The sequence below is a fragment of the Saccopteryx bilineata genome, chromosome 4, assembly GCF_036850765.1.
Source record: "Saccopteryx bilineata isolate mSacBil1 chromosome 4, mSacBil1_pri_phased_curated, whole genome shotgun sequence".
NCBI lineage: Eukaryota > Metazoa > Chordata > Mammalia > Chiroptera > Emballonuridae > Saccopteryx > Saccopteryx bilineata.
The window spans coordinates 79722370-79742946 of record NC_089493.1 but is presented as its reverse complement, the minus strand read 5'-3'; the positions used below and the strand labels follow the sequence as shown (position 1 = coordinate 79742946).

Sequence of the window (20577 nt, the reverse complement as noted above, 5' to 3'; positions counted from 1 at the left end):
TAAAATCAAGGCATTAAAACTCAGTACAGTGCAAAATTCTCATTCTCCAAGTATTAACTTTTACCAGGACATCTTTCTCTTAATCAGGCAAGTTATTAACAAGTCTTCATCCCTTCCCATTCGGCAGTGAGGTTTTCCTTCTCCTACTGTCCTAGTGTTCTTGGTTCATGGTTATTGCATACTCGACCATTCGTTTTTTTCAAGGTTTTTTCTTCAAAGTTTCCCGACGTTCTGGCTGATCCAAGCCCACAGCGCATTGGGAGGAAGACCTCGAAATCATTTGAAGGGCTTGAGAATCCCTGGGGGCTGCGAATCCCCTGTGGGTGGGGCTGGGCGCGGTAGGGGCGGGGCCGGCAGGAGCCTTAGGGAGCCGGTGGAAGGCACAGTTGAGGAAGCCCGCGGGCGAAGGTTTCACGGTTTTCTCGAAGGCTTCGTGTGCGAGGCTGAGGGAGTTGGGGAGCCTCTCTCCTTCCTCGTCTTTCTTGATTCTGGAAGCTTCAGGAATCTTATTTCCGTTGCTGGGACCCGGAAAGGCAGCGGTTTCAGCTCCAGGGGCGGGTCCCAAGGGTCTTGTCGCTGCTATGGGGCCGTTTGGCCTCCTGTTGTTGGGGGAGGGGTGAGGGAGGTGCTGCTCGTGCCCCAGTTTGCGCATGCGCGGCGGGGTCCGAGCGGGCAGGAGCGCGTGCGCGGTGACGTGGACGTTCCGTGCGCGCGCAGGCTCTTCAGCTGGAGCGGACACACGGTGTGCGAACCGAACAGAATAACCCGCCCCCAGCGGGATGTGAAGGACTCCGGGTGAGGCCGGCCACGCCCCGCACGGTAACTCTCGGGCCTGGATTGGGAGGTGTTGCATTAGTACTAGCCCGATTGGAGTTATTTTGAGAGTTTGAAGCTCTTGTGTTTTTGAACGGCGTGAGGAGCGTTCGGCTGAGCGATCTTCGCACGCTGGGGCCAGGCCCGGCCCGGCCTTGCGCGGGGCCGTCTTTGGCGCGCGCCTTCGGTCTCCCCCCTCTTCCCCGAGCGAGGCTGCGCATGTCACCTCGCGCGCGTCCCCGGCCTTACTTCCGCGTCACGCAGCGAATTAACTGGGAACATCGACGCCAGAGAGCGGCCACGAGGCGGGCGGGGTGAGAAGCGCCCTTGGCGCGGTCCTGCGCTCGCGTGCGTGGGGTGTCGTACCGCATGGTACGATCCGCGTGATAATTTCCCTCCGGAGCGGGGCTTTAAGTTGATATACTTGCTTGTGCGCTTTGCAGATAAGAGCCCACGTTTCAGGGTTCCAAAACTCCGAGGTAAACGGTGCTGACGTCGCTTTTCTAGGGAGCTGTCTGCAGTGTTTTGACACTAGTACAAATGTCTCTTCTATCATGTAACTTTCGAGTGAATTGAGGAAAGACCGCTAGTTTAATAAACAGGGGTGAGGAAGTGAGCTGTGTAGGAGTGGGAACTTGGTAAACAAAGGACCGGTGGTTCGCAAGTGCGGAAATGAGGTCGGGGGAAACAGGTGGGAAGAGCAGGTGCTATTTTCTTTTTCTCTCGGTGGGGCAGCCTTGAACCATTTCTATTAAATTGTCAAATAGGTCTTTGTTCCCAGTGGTAGGTGCGTCAGGGGCGTGAGTAAACCTCTCCGAGCACCAGTAATCAAAGTTGAGGAATCTGTGTGCTAAGATTATGGAGAAGTTAGGGATCTTTCAAAACAAGCGGAGAATAACGTCCTCCTTTGAAGATTTTTGCTTTCCTTTTGGAACCTCGGGGATGCCTCCATCTAGCTAGGGTGGAAGCAGGGAGGACTGAAAGTCTGAAAGGAGGGATTATTGATGGCAGAACACAGTGAGTAACCAAAGTAATCTTGTAAGGGAAGACCACTCCCCCAGGATTCACGTCGCGGGAGCAGACACGTGGATGGAGGGAACTCTCCAGCCCACCTGCGCGCTGCCCGTGCATGTTGTAAAGCTCCACAGGCGTCTGCGGCGAAGTTCCTGGCAAACGCTGCCTGCCCTGCCTTTACCTTTTGGGCACGACGCCGCGGCTAAGCTGCAGGGAAAGTGGCTAGAGGCGGCATAACGGCTGGTGGGAAGGGGGCTGGCGTGGGAGGGACGGGTTGCTTGTTCTCTAGTCTCCACGGTAACTGAATGCGACTGGGTTCCTCGGATTGATCCGCGGGTTCCGGCCGGCTGCACGTGATCTGTCGGAACTGCTGTTCCCCGGAAGAGCTTTCTTTGCGGCATCTTCTCACGTGGTTTTTGGCCAGCGGGCCTCGGCAGTCGAAAAGCGGTGATTGTGGGCCCTTTATAATCGACGGCGACTGTTCTTCCCTGGGGCTGGCAGGAGGCTGTTCCGTTTCCACGGGTATGGGATCGGCGTTAGTGTTTCTAGACGCCATAGAGTTGTTTTCCAGCGGTTAATTGGGTTAGGTTCGCTTAACCGAAAACACATGCTTAGAAGTTGAGGAAGTTCAGTGCCCTGGATACCTTTGCTATACTTCAAGGCAGGGTGGCTGTTTGATTACTGTCCATTTCTGCCATGAAAGTTCTCCAAATTCTTATGCAATGGCTAGGGACCTGAGAATAGGCTAACCCCGACTTGTAGTTAGGGACCATTTCTAGGATTAAAGAAATGTTCTTGAAGCCAGCATTAACGGAATGGTATATGGTGAGTGAGATCTTAAACAAATGTGACTTTGGACCGTAAAACCTAAAGTGCTAGAGGTAGTCTTTTGGAATTCACATTATTAGGAATGTGTTGATAAAATGCCCAGAATATTGTCTGGTCTGAAATAAGTGCTTACTAATAGATAAGTACCTTTTATTTAATTACTAATATTAACTTAATGACAAGAACTGGTAATGGACTATTTCACTGATTTTTCCACCATTTGCTATCACGTTTTTCTGATTATGTTTATTCTCAATCTGTATTAAGACTTAAAATTTCTGGTTCTAGTGTATATTGTTGAGTGCTGAAATTCGAGTGAACCTATTCTCTTACAGTTTGAGAAATGTAATTTAACTTAACTGTACTCTTGAAGTGAATGATCTTAGTAAGGAACTAACATCTTGGTACCTACAATGCAGTAATGAATTTGTTGTTATGAAAAGTTATGGTTATTTTTAGCAACTTTGAAAATATTCAAAATGGGTTTACCAGTATTTGTGGTTTTCTTAATGCTTTTTTATTTTTATTTTTTGCAAATTCCTGTTTTTTGGTGTTTTTTTTTTTTAACAGAGACAGAGAGTGAGTCAGAGAGGGATAGACAGACAGGAACGGAGAGAGATGAGAAGCGTCGATCATCAGCTTTTCTTTTTATTTTGTTTTGTATTTTTCTGAAGCTGGAAACTGGGAGTCAATCAGACAGACTCCTGCATGCGCCCCACCAGGGGGCGATGCTCTGCCCATCTGGGACGTCGCTCTGTTGTGACCAGAGCCATTCTAGCGCCTGAGGCCACGGAGCCATCCTCAGCGCCCGGTCCATCTCTGCTCCAATGGAGCCTTGGTTGCGGGAAGGGAAGAGAGAGACAGAGAGGAAGCAGAGGGGGAGGGATGGAGAAACAGATGGGCGCTTCTGTGTGCCCTGGCTGGGAATCGAACCCAGGACTCCCGCACGCCAGGCTGACGCTCTACCACTGAGCCAACCAGCCAGGGCCAGTTTTTCGTTGTGACATATTTGTTGTTCATTGATTGCTTTCTCGTATGTGCCCTGACCGCAGGCCTTCAGCAGACTGAGTAACCCCTTGCTCGAGCCAGCGACCTTGGGTCCAAGCTGATGAGCTTTTGCTCAAACCAGATGAGCCCGTGCTCAGGCTGGCAACCTCGGGGTCTCGAACCTGGGTCCTCCGCATCCCAGTCCGACGCTCTATCCACTGCGCCACTGCCTGGTCAGGCATATTTTGTGTTTTTAAAGCAGTGATACTGGTTTCGAATTTTGCTTTTATTATTATTTTTTGGTACAGTATCTGAGTCATTCAATTAGGTAACTACTGAGTAAACTAAATAGTGTGTTTTGTAAGTTGGATGAGGGTCACCCACTTTAGTAAATACTTACCAAAGAGGTCATTGGTGAAAATACATTTAGAATAGGAACTCTGAAATTGTAACAGTTTGTTTATGAAACTGGCCACATTACTTACCTCAAAACAGTCTTTGTGAAAGCCTCTGTCTGCTCTCTCTGACATTTTCAGAGTGTTACATATATGTTTGCAACTAAACATTTCCTTAGCTCATTATTATAGTTATTTTATGCAGATAAAAGGTTGCTCTTGAAAAGCTGAACTGAGTTGTTTTTTTTTTTTTTAAGATTTTATTTATTCATTTTAGGTTGGGAGGGAGAGACAGAGGAAGGAGGGAAGCCAGGGTTTTGAACTGGCTACCTCAGGTCAACCAGTTCCAGGTCAACACTTGATCCACTGTGCCACCCCACAAGTCAGGCAGGATTTTTTAAATGTTGAATTATATATGTACCAAGACTGGTCTTTTAAAGCTTTTAGAGAGTCAAATACAGAGTATTTTTAGACACTTATTAGGAATATTTCTTTACCTCTTCCTAAAGTACAGTGGGTTTTTCCAATTAGAGTGGTCTTAGCTTTTAGAGTGGTATTTATTGTGTGTCTGAAACACCTGAATATGGTCAGTTGACTATTTTTTTTTAACAGAGACAGAGAGAGTCAAAGAGAGGGATAGACAGGGACAGACAGGAATGGAGAGATGAGAAGCATCAATCATTAGTTTTTCGTTGCGCATTGCGACACATAGTTGTTCATTGATTGCTTTCTCATATGTGCCTTGACCATGGGCCTTCAGCAGATCGAGTAACCCCTTGCTCGAGCCAGCAGCCTTGGGTCCAAGTTGGTGAGCTTTTGCTCAAACCAGATGAGCCCACGTTCAAGCTGGCACCTCGGGGTCTCGAACCTGGGTCCTCGGCATCCCAGTTCGACGCTCTATTCACTGCGCCACTGCCTGGTCAGGCCAGTTGACTATTATTTGATTAGATAATCCAGTGTTGTGTCTCAAAAGCATAGCCATATTCTTACAGTGAAATAAAATCTGTACCTCAAGATTGATGTGAAATAAGAATTTGATTTCTTGTTCCTAAACCAGTAGGGAGGTATGGCTTAAGTTAGAGATTGTTTTGGTCATAAATTAGATCTTTAGATTTTTTTATTTATTCATTATAGAGAGGAGAGAGAGAGAGAGAGAGAAGGGGAGAGGAGCAGGAAGCATCAACTCCCATATGCGCCTTGACCAGGCAAGCCCAGGGTTTCGAACCGGCAACCTCAGTGTTTCCAGGTTGACGCTTTATCCACTGCGCCACCACAGGTCCATAAATTAGATCTTTAGTTTTATATGTTTTGATCAACTCATGGAATAACTTGAGAGAGGATTCTTAAAAGATCTGTATATATCATAATCTGAAAGTTCTAATTTTACTGTTCAGTATATATTTTTATGTTGTTGAATTAGATTCTTGTTTACAGAGTTCAAATAAGGCAGGTTGACTTCCTGCACTTAATTTTTTTAGGTGAAAAGAAAATCTGAAATGTGTATATGCAAAGTTAGCATAAAATTTACTTCAGTGTAGTCTGTAACACTAAACTTGATTTCTGTCAGTTGAATTTTGACATTTTATAGGTTAAATTTTAAAAGATAGTGATTTTTAAAGCATTGAGTAAAACTTTTTGTCCTGGTTCTACCTGTTATGGTCTGAAAACCAAGCTTTTGTATTGTAGAAGATAATTTTTAAGAAATTCTGAACCTTTTAATGTACTGACAGGTTTGGAATAGCTAAAATTTTGGGGGGAGTAGGTCTTTGTTAACAATCATTTAAGTGTACATAAAAGTGTTTTGCATAATTGCTCACAAAAATAATTGGTGATATGTAACAAAACTTGAGTTCTCTAAGCTTTCCTCTTTTGACAAAGTCACCTTACCTGTGACTTCAAAGTGTTTAAATTTTGTTTTATGAATATCTCATAGGTGTTGCTAAAACTTGTTTTAGTAATCTAAAGAACCAAATTGTTTTAAACCTGAGGCAGCTTTTGTAAAGAATCACCCTAAACTTTCTTTTTTTGTCAACTCATTGTCACCATATATTGTTGGCCTGTTCTGTTAACTCTTCAGCTTTATCTGTGTCCATGAGTCTCAGTTTTATATCCCACTTATGTGTGAAATCATATAGTTCTTAGCTTTTTCTTATTTACTTATTTTACTTAGTATAATGTTTTCAAGGTCCATCCATGTTGTTGTAAACGGCAGTCTATCATTTCTTATTGCTGAGTAGTATTCTATTGTATCTATGTACCACATCTTTATTTAGCTCTCTCTGGAGGAACAACATATCTTGGCCACCATGTTTCCATGTCTTGGCCATCATGAACAATGCTTTGATGAACATGGGCTGCATGTTTCTTTGTGTACCAGTGTTTTCAAGTTTTTGGGTAGATACCTAGTAAAGGGATTGCTGGGTCATACGGTAATTCTATTCTTAATTTTTTGAGGTACCACCATACTTTCTTCCATAATGACTATACCAGTATATATGTCCACCAGCAGTGAATTGAGGGTTCCTTTTCCTCCACAGTATTTCCAACACTTGTTATCACCTGTCTTGTTGATAACAGCCAGTATAACAGGTGCAAGGTGGTATCTCATTGTAGATTTGATTTGCATTTCTCTAATAGCTAGTGAAGATGAGCATCTTTTAATATATCTGTTGGTCATTTATCTTCTTAGGAGAAGTGTCTGTTCAGGTCTCCTCCCCATTTAAAAAATTTTTTTTTAGAAAGGAGAGAGAGTGAGAGAGAGAGAGAAGGGGGAGGGAGGAGCAGGAAGCATCAACTCCCATATGTGCCTTGACCAGGCAAGCCCAGGGTTTTGAACCTGCGACCTCAGCGTTTCCAGGTCGATGCTTTATCCACTGCGCCACCACAGGTTAGGCCTCCTCCCCATTTTATAATTGAATTTTTGTGCTCGTTTGTTGCTGAACTTAGTGAGTTCTTTATATATTTTGGATATTAACTCTTTATTAGAGCTGTTGTTTGTGAACATCATCTTCCTTATTTATTTATTTTTATTATTTTTATTTTTTGAGAGAGACAGGAACATTAAGCTCCTCCTGTATGTGCCCTGACTGGGGCATCAAGCTAGTAGTAACCTTTGCGCTTGGGACAATGCTTCAAGCAGCTGAGCTATCTGGCTATGGCTTAATTTTTTTTTTTTTTTTTAAGAGACAGAGAGAGGAAGAGAGAGAGAGGGGAGGGGAAAGGAAGCATTCGTTTATTGTTCCTTTCAGTCATACATTCATTATTGCTTCCTGTGTGTGCCCTGACCTGGCATCGGACGTGAAACCTTATTGTTTCAGGATGATGCTCTTAACCTACCGAGCTAACCAACCAAGGCCATCTCCCTTATTTCTTAAAAATAGACTTCATATCAGAGGAGTGCTTCTTTTTTCACTTTTCTTGGGTATTAGTGCTTTTAGTGTTAGGAAGTGGTTTTCTACTTCTATATTTAGTCATAATAGGAAACAATAGCTAGCCTTAGTGAGGTCTTGATTTTTACTTGTATCTGTTATCCTTAGGCTAGAGAATATTTTAAGTTTTGGAGTTCTTCCTCCCCTCCTTTCTTTCCTTCCTTGTCTGTGGGTGTTTGTGTTGATGTGGCCAGTCCTGTAAGAAGAGATAAAATTCAGATGCTGTCCAGTAGCTCTGATGAAAGGTAAAATTAGACTTTTTAATTAAAATGAGGAGCACTGATAAGTGCTGAATTTGATTATTCAGAATTACCCATTTACATTGGTAGTAATAATGTAGCATCTTCCTTTTTTTGTGTAAAGGCTAATTGGAAGTGATAATCTAGGTAATTTAGCACATCAGTTAATTTGGATTTAACAAACTCAGATTTCTTAACTTTTTATTGAGATATAGTTTACATAGCATAAAATACACCATTTTAACAGAGACACTTGAGTTGTTTTTATTTCCTGAACATTATCATTACCTGCCCTCTTCTATTAGCAATGGTTCCAATTATCCCTCTTTCTCACTGGCAATCACGAGTTTACTTTCTGTCTATGGAGTTGCTTATTCTGGACATTTTATGTCAGTGGAATAATACAATACATGTTGTGTTTTTGGTTATAACTTTTAAGAATTAACTGGTTTACCTTTTTTTATTTAGAACTCTTTTTTTATTTTCAGAGAGAGAGACACACAAACACATACACATACAGAGGAAGGGAGAGAGATTAGAAGCATTAACTAATAGTTGTGCCACTTTAGTAGTTCATGATTGTGTCTCATACATGCCTTGATTGGGGGGACTCCAGCTAAGCCAATGAACCCTTGCTTGAGCCAGCTACCCTGGGCTCAAGCCTGTGAGCCCTACTCAAACCAAATGAGCCCGGGCTCAAGCCGGTGACCTCGAGGTTTCTAACCTGGGTCCTCTTGTGTCCCAGTCTGATGTTTTGTCCACTGTGCCACCACCTGGTCAGGCCTGAATTACTTTTTAAATACACTGGTACCTTGAGATACGAGTTTAATTTGTTCTGTAACCGAGGTCGTAAGTTAGTCAACTCGTATATCAAACAAATTTCTCCCATTTAAAATAACTGAAATAGAATTTAATCCATTACAGCCCTGTTAAACATCCCCAAACCATCCTAAATTATGAAAAAAGACATGTTTTTAATTAAGAAACACACATGTATACTTTATCAATGCATAACAAAATATATGAAATAAAAGAAAAAAGTGTTATTTAGTACTGTATTCTTACCTTGGAGACAGACGAGTGTGGCTAATGGAGGTGAATGGCCGGGAGGAAGGGATGCAGGCACTGTAGACACAAACTAAAAGTGCACTTTCTTAACACTAAATGTAAACTAAAACTGCATTTTCTTTACTTTAAACAAAACTAAAACTGCACTATTTTTTTTTCAGAGACAGAGTCAGAGAGAGGGATAGATAGGGACAGACAGACAGGAACAGAGAAATGAGAAGCATCAATCATTAGTTTCTCGTTGTGACACCTTAGTTGTTCATTGATTGCTTTCTCATATGTGCCTTGACTGTGGGCCTTCAGCAGAACGAGTAACCCCTTGCTCAAGCAGCGACCTTGGGTCCAAGCTGGTGAGCTTTGCTCAAACCAGATGAGTCTGCGCTGAAGCTGGTGACCTCGGGGTCTTGAACCTGGGTCCTCTGCATCCCAGTCCGACACTGTATCCACTGCGCCACCACCTGGTCAGGCTGTACTTTCTTTACTTAAAATGAAACCACAAAAACTTAATTGAAAAAATGTACTTTCTTAAATTAACTTTAAACTTAACCTAAGCTTAACATAACGTATTTTTCATTTAATCATCACCTGTTTTTGCCTTTTATGGCTGCACTCTTGGCACTTTCACTTGTAGGACTTTTGAATAAAAATCTATCCAAAGAGGTTTGCTTTTGCCTGCCTTTTAAAATGTTACAGAAATGTGACAAACAAGTGTCATTAAAAAGTGCTGAAGCATACCAGTTGAAACTTTTATCTGGGTGTTTCTTTTTGATGAAACTTGAAAGCTTCTCCCACATTGCCAGCATGTCTTTAATTTCACTTGCAGAAATCACTTCCTCCACCTCTACCTCCTCTTCTCTACTAACTTTTGCAGAAGCTCAGTACATTGCATCACCTGTAGCTCCTTCAACTTCTCAATTGAGAGTTCCATCTCATGTTCCTCGACAAGCTCGTTTATGTCACCCTCATCTACCTCCAGACCCATTGACTTTCCGAGGGACACAATCTCCTCCAATGCTTCTACCTCAGTCTTGGTCTCTGGTTCGAATCCTTCGAAGTCCCTGTCTGCAATAACATCAGGCCATAACTTTTTCCATGCGAGTTCAAGGTACTTCTTGTAACCTCTTGCCATGCCAGTCAATAATGTATAAACATATCACGATGTTGTAGTGATCTTTCCAAAACTCTTGAAGGGTTAGACTTGTATTCTCAGTCACCTCAAAGCAGTGGCAGAACAAGTGCTTTGTGTAAAGTTTTTTAAAGTTGGAAATGACCTGCTGATCCATAGGTTGCAAGATTGAAGTCGTGTTGGGTGGGAGGTAGAGGACTCACGAATTTGAACTCACGAGAATGTCATCTTCAAGACCAAGTAGGTGGGCTGGAGCATTTTCAAGGATTAGTAGTGCTTTCATTGGGAGTTTATTTTCTTGAAGATATTTTTTCACTGCAGGACCAAAGATGAGATTTACCCATTCAATAAAAAACTGCCATGTGACCCATGTCCTAGCATTGGCGCGCCACATAACCTGCAGTTTTTCTTTAAGAATCTTCTGAGTCTTAAAGGCTCGAGGATTTTTGGAATGATACACTAGCAGTGGTTTTACTTTACAGTCATCGCTAGCATTTGCATACAATGCAAGAGTCAGATGGTCCTTCATGGGTTTATGGTCTGGCAGCTTCTTTTCTGCGGTGATGAAAGTCCTCTGGGGCATTTTTTCCAAATCAGTCCTGTTTCATCACAGTTGAACACTTGTTGGGGGATGTAGCCTTCCTTTGTGATAAGGGTAGCAAAATGTGTGATGTACTCCTCAGTTTCCTTAACGTCAGCACTCGCAGCTTCCACCACCAAGTGGATGCCAGATCTCTTCTTGAAATTTTCAAATCAGCCATGACTTGCCTTAAACGTATCTTCTGCTGCCTCTTTTGAGGTTGATGGTTCTTTCTTCTTCAAGTCGCTGTAAATAATACGTGCCTTTTCGCATATTACAGTCTCTGTCACTATATCTCCTGCCAGCTCTTTCACCCACACCAGCAGAAGCTTCTCCATTTCTTCATGGATATTTGTCCTTAACTGGGAAAGTATTGTAGTTCCTTTCACTGGATTTGCGCTTTTGATGGCATCTTTTTGTTTAAGGATGGTACAAATTGTAGATGTATTGCAGTCGTACAGCCTTGCCAGTTCAATCACTCGTACACTATGCTCATGTTTTTCTATTATTTCTTGCTTTACTTCTATCGACATCATTCTCTTCTCACCACTGTCCTTTACTTTCACTTTCTTCGGCCCCATGATAGCACACACACAAAGTTAGTAAAAAGTGCGAAAATGATGCGAGAACGAGTACAGTGCACGAGATTTGACTTGATTCTGTGGGTAACTCATGAGAAAGAATGAGATGCTGGTGCTGTGCTGCCAATACTGGACCCGTGCACCAATGTGTCAACTAGCTGCAGCTTCCCGAATCACAACTCGTATCTTGTAATTTTGCTTGGATCTTGAACAAAATTACGGACCGAGTTGCAGCTCATATCTTAAAAATTCGTATGTTGGTCTGCTCGTATCTCAAGGTACCACTGTATTTTTTGAATGTGCTATGTGTTTAAAAGATATAAAATTTAAGAAGTGTCAGAATGTTTTTTCCCAGCCACCCAGTTTTCCTTCAGTACAGCCAATACAATCAATTCATTTTCTGTCTTCAGTCTATCTATGTCAAGCAAATAGATAATACTCTCTTCTTTCTTTGGCTTTTTTTTTTTTTTTTTTTTTTTTTACAGAGACAGAGAAAGAGTCAGAGAGAGAGATTGACAGGGACAGACAGGAACGGAGAGATGAGAAGCATCAATTATTAGTTTTTTGTTGCGCATTGCGACACCTTAGTTGTTCATTGATTGCTTTCTCATATGTGCCTTGACCGTGGGCCTTCAGCAGACTGAGTAACCCCTTGTTTGAGCCAGCAACCTTGAGTCCAAGCTGGCGAACTTTTGCTCAAACCAGATGAGCCTGCGCTGAAGCTGGTGACCTCGGGGTCTCAAACCTGGGTCCTCGCCATCGCAGTCCGACGCCCTATCCACTGCGCCACCACCTGGTCAGGCGGCTTATTTTTTTTTTACTTTAGAAAGAATAACATAATCTTTAATAAGCCTTTATTTTATTTTATTTTTGAGAGAGAGAGAGAAGGGATGAGAGAGGGAGTGTCAGGAACAGATAAAGAGATGAGAAGTATGAGCTCGTAGTTGCGGCACTTCATTTGTTCATTGATTGCTTTCTCATATGTTCCTTGACTGGGGGGCTCCAGCTGAGCCAGTGACCCCTTGATCAAGCCAGTGACCTTGGGCTCAAGCCAGTGACCTTGAGTTTCAAACTAGTGACCATGGGGTCATGGCTTTGATCCCACACTCAAGTTGGATGAGCCTGCACTTAAGCCAGTGATTCGGGGCTCGTTTTTTTTTGTTGTTTTTTTTTTTGTATTTTTTGTATTTTTCTGAAGCTGGAAACGGGGAGAGACAGTCGACTCCCGCATGCGTCCGACCGGGATCCACCCGGCACGCCCACCAAGGGCGATGCTATGCCCCTCCGGGGCGTCTCTCTGCTGCGACCAGAGCCACTCTAGCGCCTGGGGCAGAGGCCAAGGAGCCATCCCCAGCGCCCGGGCCATCTTTGCTCCAATGGAGCCTTGGCTGTGGGAAGGGAAGAGAGAGACAGAGAGGAAGGGGGGGGGGTGGAGAAGCAAATGGGCGCTTCTCCTATGTGCCCTGGCTGGGAATCGAACCCGGGTCCCCCGCACACCAGGCCGACGCTCTACCACTGAGCCAACCGGCCAGGGCCTGATTCGGGGTTTTGAAACTGGGGCCTCAGCATTCTAGGTTGATACTTTGTCCACTGTGCCATCACCTAGTCAGGCTATAACAAGTCTTTTGAACATTTTACCCTTATTATAACTTATAGATAATTTTGTATGAGTCTGTGAAGTTTATACATTTTCTTTTGTTTTTTTTTTTTTTTTTATTCATTTTAGAGAGGAGACAGAGAGGGACAGAGAGAGACAGAGAGAGAGGAGCTGGAAGCATCAACTCCCATATGTGCCTTGACCAGGCAAGCCCAGGGTTTCAAACCAGCGACCTCAGCATTTCCAGGTCGATGCTTTATCCACTGTGCTACCACAGGTCAGGCCTACATTTTCTTTTGTAACTGCAGAATGTTCCACTCTGTGGATACGCCATCATTTATTTAACCAGCCTCTATTGATAGAGGCCACAATGTCTGAGGCGGCCATTGTGACTATGTGGTGACTACAGTTATCTTACTACTGAGTTTTCTCCAGGCTTTTACTGTTCTAAATGGAAATGCAGGGAATAATCGATACATATTTATCACAGATGTTTGTGCATGCACACGGACTTAAGATAAAGTTCTAGAAGAACTGCTGTTCCATGGGATATGTACATCTGTACTCTTGATATATATATTTTGTGTGTGTGTGTGTGAGAGAGAGAGAGAAAGAGACACACACACACACACACACACACACACACACCGAGAGGGACAAATAGGGAAAACAGGAAGGGAGAGAGATGAGAAACATCACCTTTTTGTTGCGGCTTCTTAGTTGTTCATTGATTGCTTTTTCGTACGTCCCTTGACCAGAGGCTCCAACACATTGAGTGACCCCTTGCTCAAGCCAGCGACCTTGGGCTTTGAGCCAGTGACCTTTGGCTCAAGCCAGTGACCATGGGGTTTTGAACCTGGGTCCTATGCATCCCAGCCTGATGCTATATCCACTGTGCCACCGCCTGGTCAAGATGTACTCTTGATATTTTTATGTTGCCCATTCTTTTCAATACCTCTACCAAACTTTGATTTTTACCAGTTGGATAAGGTTAAAAACAGTATCTCAGGATGATTTCCATTAGCATTTCTCCTATACTGAGACTATGTGCATTTTTATAGCCATTTGCTCTTTCTATTCTTCGCCCATATTTCTATTAGGTTTTTGGTGTTGTTGATTTGTAGGAATCCTTTTTATATAGGTAAATGAGTTATTTATGCTTTAAGTTATAAATACCTCTTTCCATTTAGTCATCTGTTTTTTGATTTTGCTTGGATTATATTACTAGATATAAAAATTTACACCCTGGCTGATTGGCACAGTGTGGTAGAGTGTCAACCTAGCATGTAGAAGTCCCAGATTCGATTCTCAGTCAGGGCACACAGAAGTGACCATCTGCTTCCTCTCCCTTCTACTCCCTTTTTTATCTCCTGCAGCCATGGCTAGATTAATTCCAGTGCATAGGGTGCTGAGGATGGCTCCATGGAGTCTCTACCTGAAGTGCTAAAAATAGCTCAGTTGCCAGGGGGTGGATCCCAGTTGGGGTGCATGTGGAAGCTTGTCTCTGTATCTCCTCTACTCTCTTAAAAAAAAAAAGAAGAAAATGTGCATAATGTTGAATTTATCAAAGGTCTTGTATCCTATTTATTACCAAAAAGCTTTTCTGAAGACTTAACCCTTTGAGTAGTATGAACGTTCATGTATGTCCTTGTGCCTCCTGACCATCCAGAGTATGATTATACAAAAAATTTTATTTTAAAAATGTGTAAGGCAACATTAAAAAAAGACAGATGGCCTGACCAGGCGGTGGCGCAGTGGATAGAGCATTGGACTGGGATGCAGAGGACCCAGGTTCGAGACCCTGAGGTTACCAGTTTGAGCGCGGGCTCATCTGGTTTGAGCAAAAAGCCCACCAGCTTGAACCCAAGGTTGCTGGCTCCAGCAAGGGGTTACTCGGTCTGCTGAAGACCCACGGCCAAGGCACATATGAGAAAGCAATCAATGAACAGCTAAGGTGTTGCATCGTGCAATGAAAAACGATTGATGCTTCTCATCTCTCTCCATTCCTGTCTGTCTGTCCCTGTCTATCCCTCTCTCTGACTCACTCTCTGTCTCTGTAAAAAAACAAACAAAATAAAACAAACAAAAAAAGGCAAATGTATGTTCCTCTTGTTTTCATAAATTGGTTATCAAACAAACATGATTTTAAGTTAATAAAGCTGTAACTGAAACTAATTTTATTTTTTTTTAATTTCATTTTTTGAAAAACAAAACAAAACAAAAACTTATTCTTGGTGGTCAGCAAGCATGAAAAAAACGCACTAATCAGAGGGTTAATTAAGAATTAAAAAAATGCACTCAGGAATAGGGGAGTAATTTAAATGTTTGATCCTTCTGGAATTTTGTTCAGTGTAAAGTGTGAAATATGGAGGTAAATGTTTCTTCTCCATTAAGTTCTAATGATTTGTCATGGTTTCTTTAAATGTGTATTAAGGTAACATTTTATTTTTAATGACCCATGCTAGTACCATAATAAAGAGTGAATTCTGTATAATGGTCCTGTGGAAATTTATTTTTACTCATCCCAGAAGAACTTGCTATGTAACAGAATCTTGTGGCAGATTAATCCATAAAGTGTTGAAATACTTTTAAAATGTACAACCTTCCAATTTAGTCTCATTGAGTTGATATATTTCTGTATTGTTTTTTATAAAGTGAATATATACTTTTATTTATTTTTATGTGAGGTTATAGTATCTGTAATGAGTTATAGGAGGGCTTGGATATAGTCATTTAATTAGACTATAATGAACTTTAAAAAAGATGATTAAATAATCCAGGATGAATTTCCTTTAAAGTGATTGAGAGAAAGGCAGAAGCAACATCTTAGAAGAATTTAGGAATATATTTGGGGGTAATAATCATTTTTGTACTTCAGTTAACAAAATACTTGCTTAATTAAAGGGTTTCTGTTTTTCTGCTTATTCTTTAGGCTGGGAAGGCCATTGTGACTATGTTGTGACTACAGGTATCTTACTACTGAGTTTTCCACTGGAATCATGGAGGAGAAACAGCAGATTATATTGGCTAATCAAGATGGTGGGACAGTGGCAGGAACAGCACCTACCTTCTTTGTCATCCTAAAACAGGCAGGAAATGGCAAAACAGATCAAGGAATATTGGTTACTAATCGGGATGCCTGTGCTTTGGCTACCAGTGTGTCATCACCAGGAAAATCTAAGGGGAAGATTTGCCTTCCAGCTGATTGTACTGTGGGCGGAATCACTGTCACCTTGGATAACAATAGTATGTGGAATGAGTTCTATCATCGAAGCACAGAGATGGTTCTGACCAAGCAGGGAAGACGTATGTTCCCTTACTGTCGTTATTGGATAACAGGTTTAGATTCAAATATGAAGTATATCCTCGTCATGGATATATCTCCTGTGGATAACCATCGTTATAAGTGGAATGGTCGCTGGTGGGAACCCAGTGGGAAGGCAGAGCCTCATGTTTTGGGGAGGGTTTTTATTCATCCAGAATCTCCTTCCACAGGTCATTATTGGATGCATCAACCAGTATCTTTCTATAAACTCAAACTTACCAACAATACACTGGACCAAGAAGGGCATATCATCTTGCATTCTATGCATCGGTACCTGCCAAGGCTTCATTTGGTACCTGCAGAAAAGGCTACTGAAGTGATACAATTAAATGGTCCTGGTGTCCACACGTTTACCTTCCCACAGACTGAATTCTTTGCAGTAACAGCTTATCAGAACATACAGATTACCCAGCTGAAAATAGATTACAATCCATTTGCTAAAGGCTTCCGGGATGATGGGCTGAATAGTAAGCCCCAGAGAGATGGAAAGCAAAAGAACAGCTCTGACCAAGAAGGGACTGGTGTTCCCAGCTCTGGTCAGCGGGCCCGTCTCACAGAAGGTGAAGGGTCAGAGATACAGATAAAGGATTCGGATCCTTTATCTAGCATTTATGAAACATCAGGCAAGGGTGTGGAAAAGACTTTCCGTAATATAAATCGAGAGTTCCTTGGTTTCATGGATATTGATTCATCACTTGGTGAAGCCACTCAGTTTAAGCAAGAGGTTTCTGAAAGGTAGGTAACAATTTTTTTATTTTTAGAGATAAAAGATTTATTTTGGATTTAACTTGTTGGTTATGTGGACTGCTGATTATAGACATTCATAAATTTAAGCTACTAAAAATACACCACAACTACTTTCACATTTTGTGCATTGACTTCATTTTTCTGCAATAAGAGTTGGGTTCAAGATTCAAAGTGTAGGCAAATTAGATGATTTATCAGAATGGTGTTTTTTCATTTGTTTAGAATTTTGTTAGTCATGCATAGGAGTTCCTTGGTTATATATAAAGAACTCTATTAATTGAGGAAGGGAAAAGAAATGACCACCAGAAATGTCCATAACTGACACAAAACTTATCTAGATGAAGCACAGAAAGGATTCAAAATTATATCTAATAGTTAAGAATTTACTGCCTTATGGACATCCTAATTTATAAATTGCCTGACTAAAAAACAAGCTGAAGGTAATTACATAATAACCCTTTTAGTAGTACAAAGGTTCATGTACGTCCTTATGCCTCCTTACTAGAGTATGATCGTACATGTACGTCTTTCTTTACAGATGGGAAGTACATGAGAATTGCATGAGATAACAAAAATTTTTATTCTAAACATGTGTAAGGCAACATTACAAAAGGCAAATGTATGTTCTTGTTTCCATAAATTGGTAAACAAACCTAATTTTAAGTTAATAAAACTGTAACTAGAACTAATCTCATTTTTTGAAAAAAATTCACCCCCGGGGTAGCGAGCATGAAAAACACTCGCTACTCAAAGGATGATATACTGTTGTCTTTTTTTATTTAAACTTGGATTATTTATTATTTTTTTTAATCAAGGACTTTTCTCAGAGCAGTTTTAGGTTCACAACAACATTTGTAAAATTGAAAAGTGTAGAGTTTTTTCATAGACGACCTACCCCAACCCATGCATAGCCTCTTCCATTCTTAAAAACTCCCATCAGAGTGATTGATACATTTGTTATAATTGATGAATCAACATTTACATATCATAATCACCCAAAGTCTATAGATTACATTAGGGTTTTACTGTTTGTGTTATATATTCTTTTGGTTTGGACAAATGTATAATGACACGTATCCAACATATGTACATATGTACATTCTATACAGAGTATTTCCATTGCCCTAAAAATCCTCTGTGCTTCGCCTGTGACTATTTCCTCATGTATAAGATGCACCCTTTCCCAAAAAATTTGTGGTCTAAAAACTGGGTGCCTCTTATACAGTGGTTGTAGCTTTTTTTACTTGGATTTTCTGCTTTTTTTGCGCTTGTCTTTTTTCAAATTTTAGGTCCCAAAATTAAGGTGCATCTTACACATGGGAACGACTCTTATACATGGGGAGATACGGTAATTCTTTCCTCCTCCCCACCCCAACCTCTGGCAACCTCTCACCTTTTTATTGTTTCCATAGCTTTCCTTGTCCAGTTGTCATACACTTGAAATTGTACAGTGTGTAGGTTTTTCAGATTGGTTTCTTTCACTTAGTAATATATATTTAAGGTTCTTTCATGTCTTTTTGTGGCTTGATAGTACATTTCTTTTTAATGTAATGATATTGCATTGTCTCAGTGTACCAGCTTATTTATCTGTTTATCTACTCAAGGACATTTTAGTTACTTTCAGGTTTTGGCAAGTATGAATAAAGTTTTTATAAATATCCTTGTCCAAGTTTTCTTTAGTTCATTTGGGTCTGTAATAGCCATCTAGTATGTACAAAGTGGTATCACTGGTTTTGATTTCTATTTCCCTAATGATAGTGATGTTGAGCATCGTTCATGTGTTTATTGGTCATGTGTATATTTTCTTTAAAAATATGTTCACTCATTCTTTGCCACTTAAAAATTCTTTTTTTGTTGCTGAACTAAGGGAGTTCTTCATATGTTCTCTATATTAATGCATTGTTAAACAAATGATTTGAAAATACTTCCTCCCCCCCCCCTTTTTTTTTCTGAAGTTGGAAATGGGGAGGCAGGCAGATGCCTGCATGCACCCGACTGGGATCCACCTGGCACGCCCACCAGCGGGCGATGCTCTGCCCATCTGGGCCTTTGCTCTGTTGCGACAAGAGCCATTCTAGCGCCTGAGGCAGAGGCCACAGAGCCATCCTCAGCGCCCGGGCCAACTTTGCTCCAACGGAGCCTTGGCTGCGGGAGGGGAAGAGAGAGACAGAGAGGAAGGAGAGGGGGAGGGGTGGAGAAGCAGATGGGCGTTTCTCTGTGCCCTGGCCGGGAATCGAACCCAGGACTCCTAAACACGAGGCTGACGCTTTACCACTGAGCCAGCCGGCCAGGGCCCCTTTTATTTCTTTTTTATGCGACAGAGACAGAGACAGAGGGACAGACAGATAGGAAGGGAGACAGATGAAAAGCATCAGTTCTTCGTTGTGGCACCCTAGTTGTTCATTGATTGCTCTCTCACATGTGCCCTGACTGAGGGAGCACAGCAGACCAAGTGACTCGTTGTTCAAGCCAGTGACCCTGGGCTCAAGCTGGTGAGCTCTGCTCAAACCAAATGAGCCCATGCTCAAGCTGGCAACCTCGGGGTCTCAAACCTGGGTCCTCCACATCCCAGTCCGATGCTCTATCCACTGCACCACCGCCTGGTCAGACTTTAAAAAACATTTTTTTTTAAGTGAGAAGCTGGGAGGCAGAGAGACAGACTCCTGCATGTACCCAACTGGGATCTACCTAGCAAGCCCACTAGGGGGTGATGCTCTGTTGCAACTGGAGCCATTTTAGCATGAGGTGAGGCCATGGTGCCATTCTCAGCACTGGTGCCAACTTACTCCAGTGGAGCCATGGCTGCAGGAGGAGAAGAGAGAGAGAGATATAGAAGGGAGAGGGGGAAGGGGTGGAGAAGCAGATGGGCGCTTCTTTGTGCCTTGACCGGGAATTGAACCTGGGACATCCACACACCAGGCCGACACTTTACTACTGAGACAACTAGCCAGGACCTTACTTTCTCCCATTTTGTGAGTTGATTGTGATAGTGTCCTTTGTTGCATAAAAACAAAAGTTTTAAATTTTGATGAAGTATAATGTAAAAATATTTTTTCTTCTGCTTGTGTTTTTGGTGTCCTACTTAAGGAACCATTGCCAAACCAAGGTTATAAAGATTTCTCCCTATGTTTTTTACTAAGACTTACATATTCACTCTTTAAGTTTAGGCTTTTGATCCATTTTGTATATTTTTAATTATGTTGTAAGGGTTCAGTTTTATTCTATTGCATGTGTATATCAAGATGTTTTCCTAGCACCATTTGTCAAAAAGACTGTCCTTTTCTGATTAAATGGTCTTGGTATTCTTGTCAAAAATCAGATGCTCATATACTGGAGAGTTTATTTCTGGGCTCTCGATTCTATTTGGTCTGTCTGTCTGCTCTTAATCTGGTACACAGTGTTTTGATTACTGTAGGTTTATAGTAAGTTTTGAAATTGAGATGTGAGTCTGCCAACTCTCTCCTGATTTTTCAAGATTGTTTTGGTTATCTGGGATCTCTTGAAATTCCATATGAATTTTAGTATCTGTGTTTTTTTCTTTTACCAAAAGCACAGTTGAGATTTTTATAAGGATTACACTGAATCTGTATATTGCTTTGGCTAGTGTTACCTTCACAACATTATTTTTCCAATCCATGAACATGGGATATCTTTCCATTTATTTAGATCTTTTAATTTTTTTCAGTAATACTGTACAGTTTTTTAAATTTTATTTATTTTTAGATTTTATTTATTCATTGTTAGAGAGGAGAGAGAAAGAGAGAAGGGTAGGAGGAGCAGGAAGCATCAAGTCTTATATGTGCCTTGACTAGGCAAGCCCAGGGTTTTGAACCAGTGACCTCAGTGTTC

At 41.7% G+C, this 20577-nt stretch overlaps 1 protein-coding gene across 19 annotated transcripts in view; it reads left to right on the top strand.

Moving 5' to 3' along the window:
* Positions 1 to 20577, top strand: part of MGA (MAX dimerization protein MGA) — a 196763-nt gene that overhangs the window by 66686 nt on the left and 109500 nt on the right. For 16 of the 19 annotated variants that reach the window (XM_066276990.1, XM_066276986.1, XM_066276985.1 and 13 more), the window contains exon 3: positions 15589 to 16716. In XM_066276990.1, coding sequence (XP_066133087.1) covers positions 15656 to 16716 — 1061 coding nt within the window. In that variant the 5' untranslated portion in view covers positions 15589 to 15655. Of the gene's footprint in view, positions 1 to 733; positions 820 to 845; positions 1186 to 2258; positions 2350 to 15588; positions 16717 to 20577 lie in introns of those variants that run through there. The other 3 variants (XM_066276980.1, XM_066276981.1, XM_066276982.1) reach the window with 3 other exon arrangements.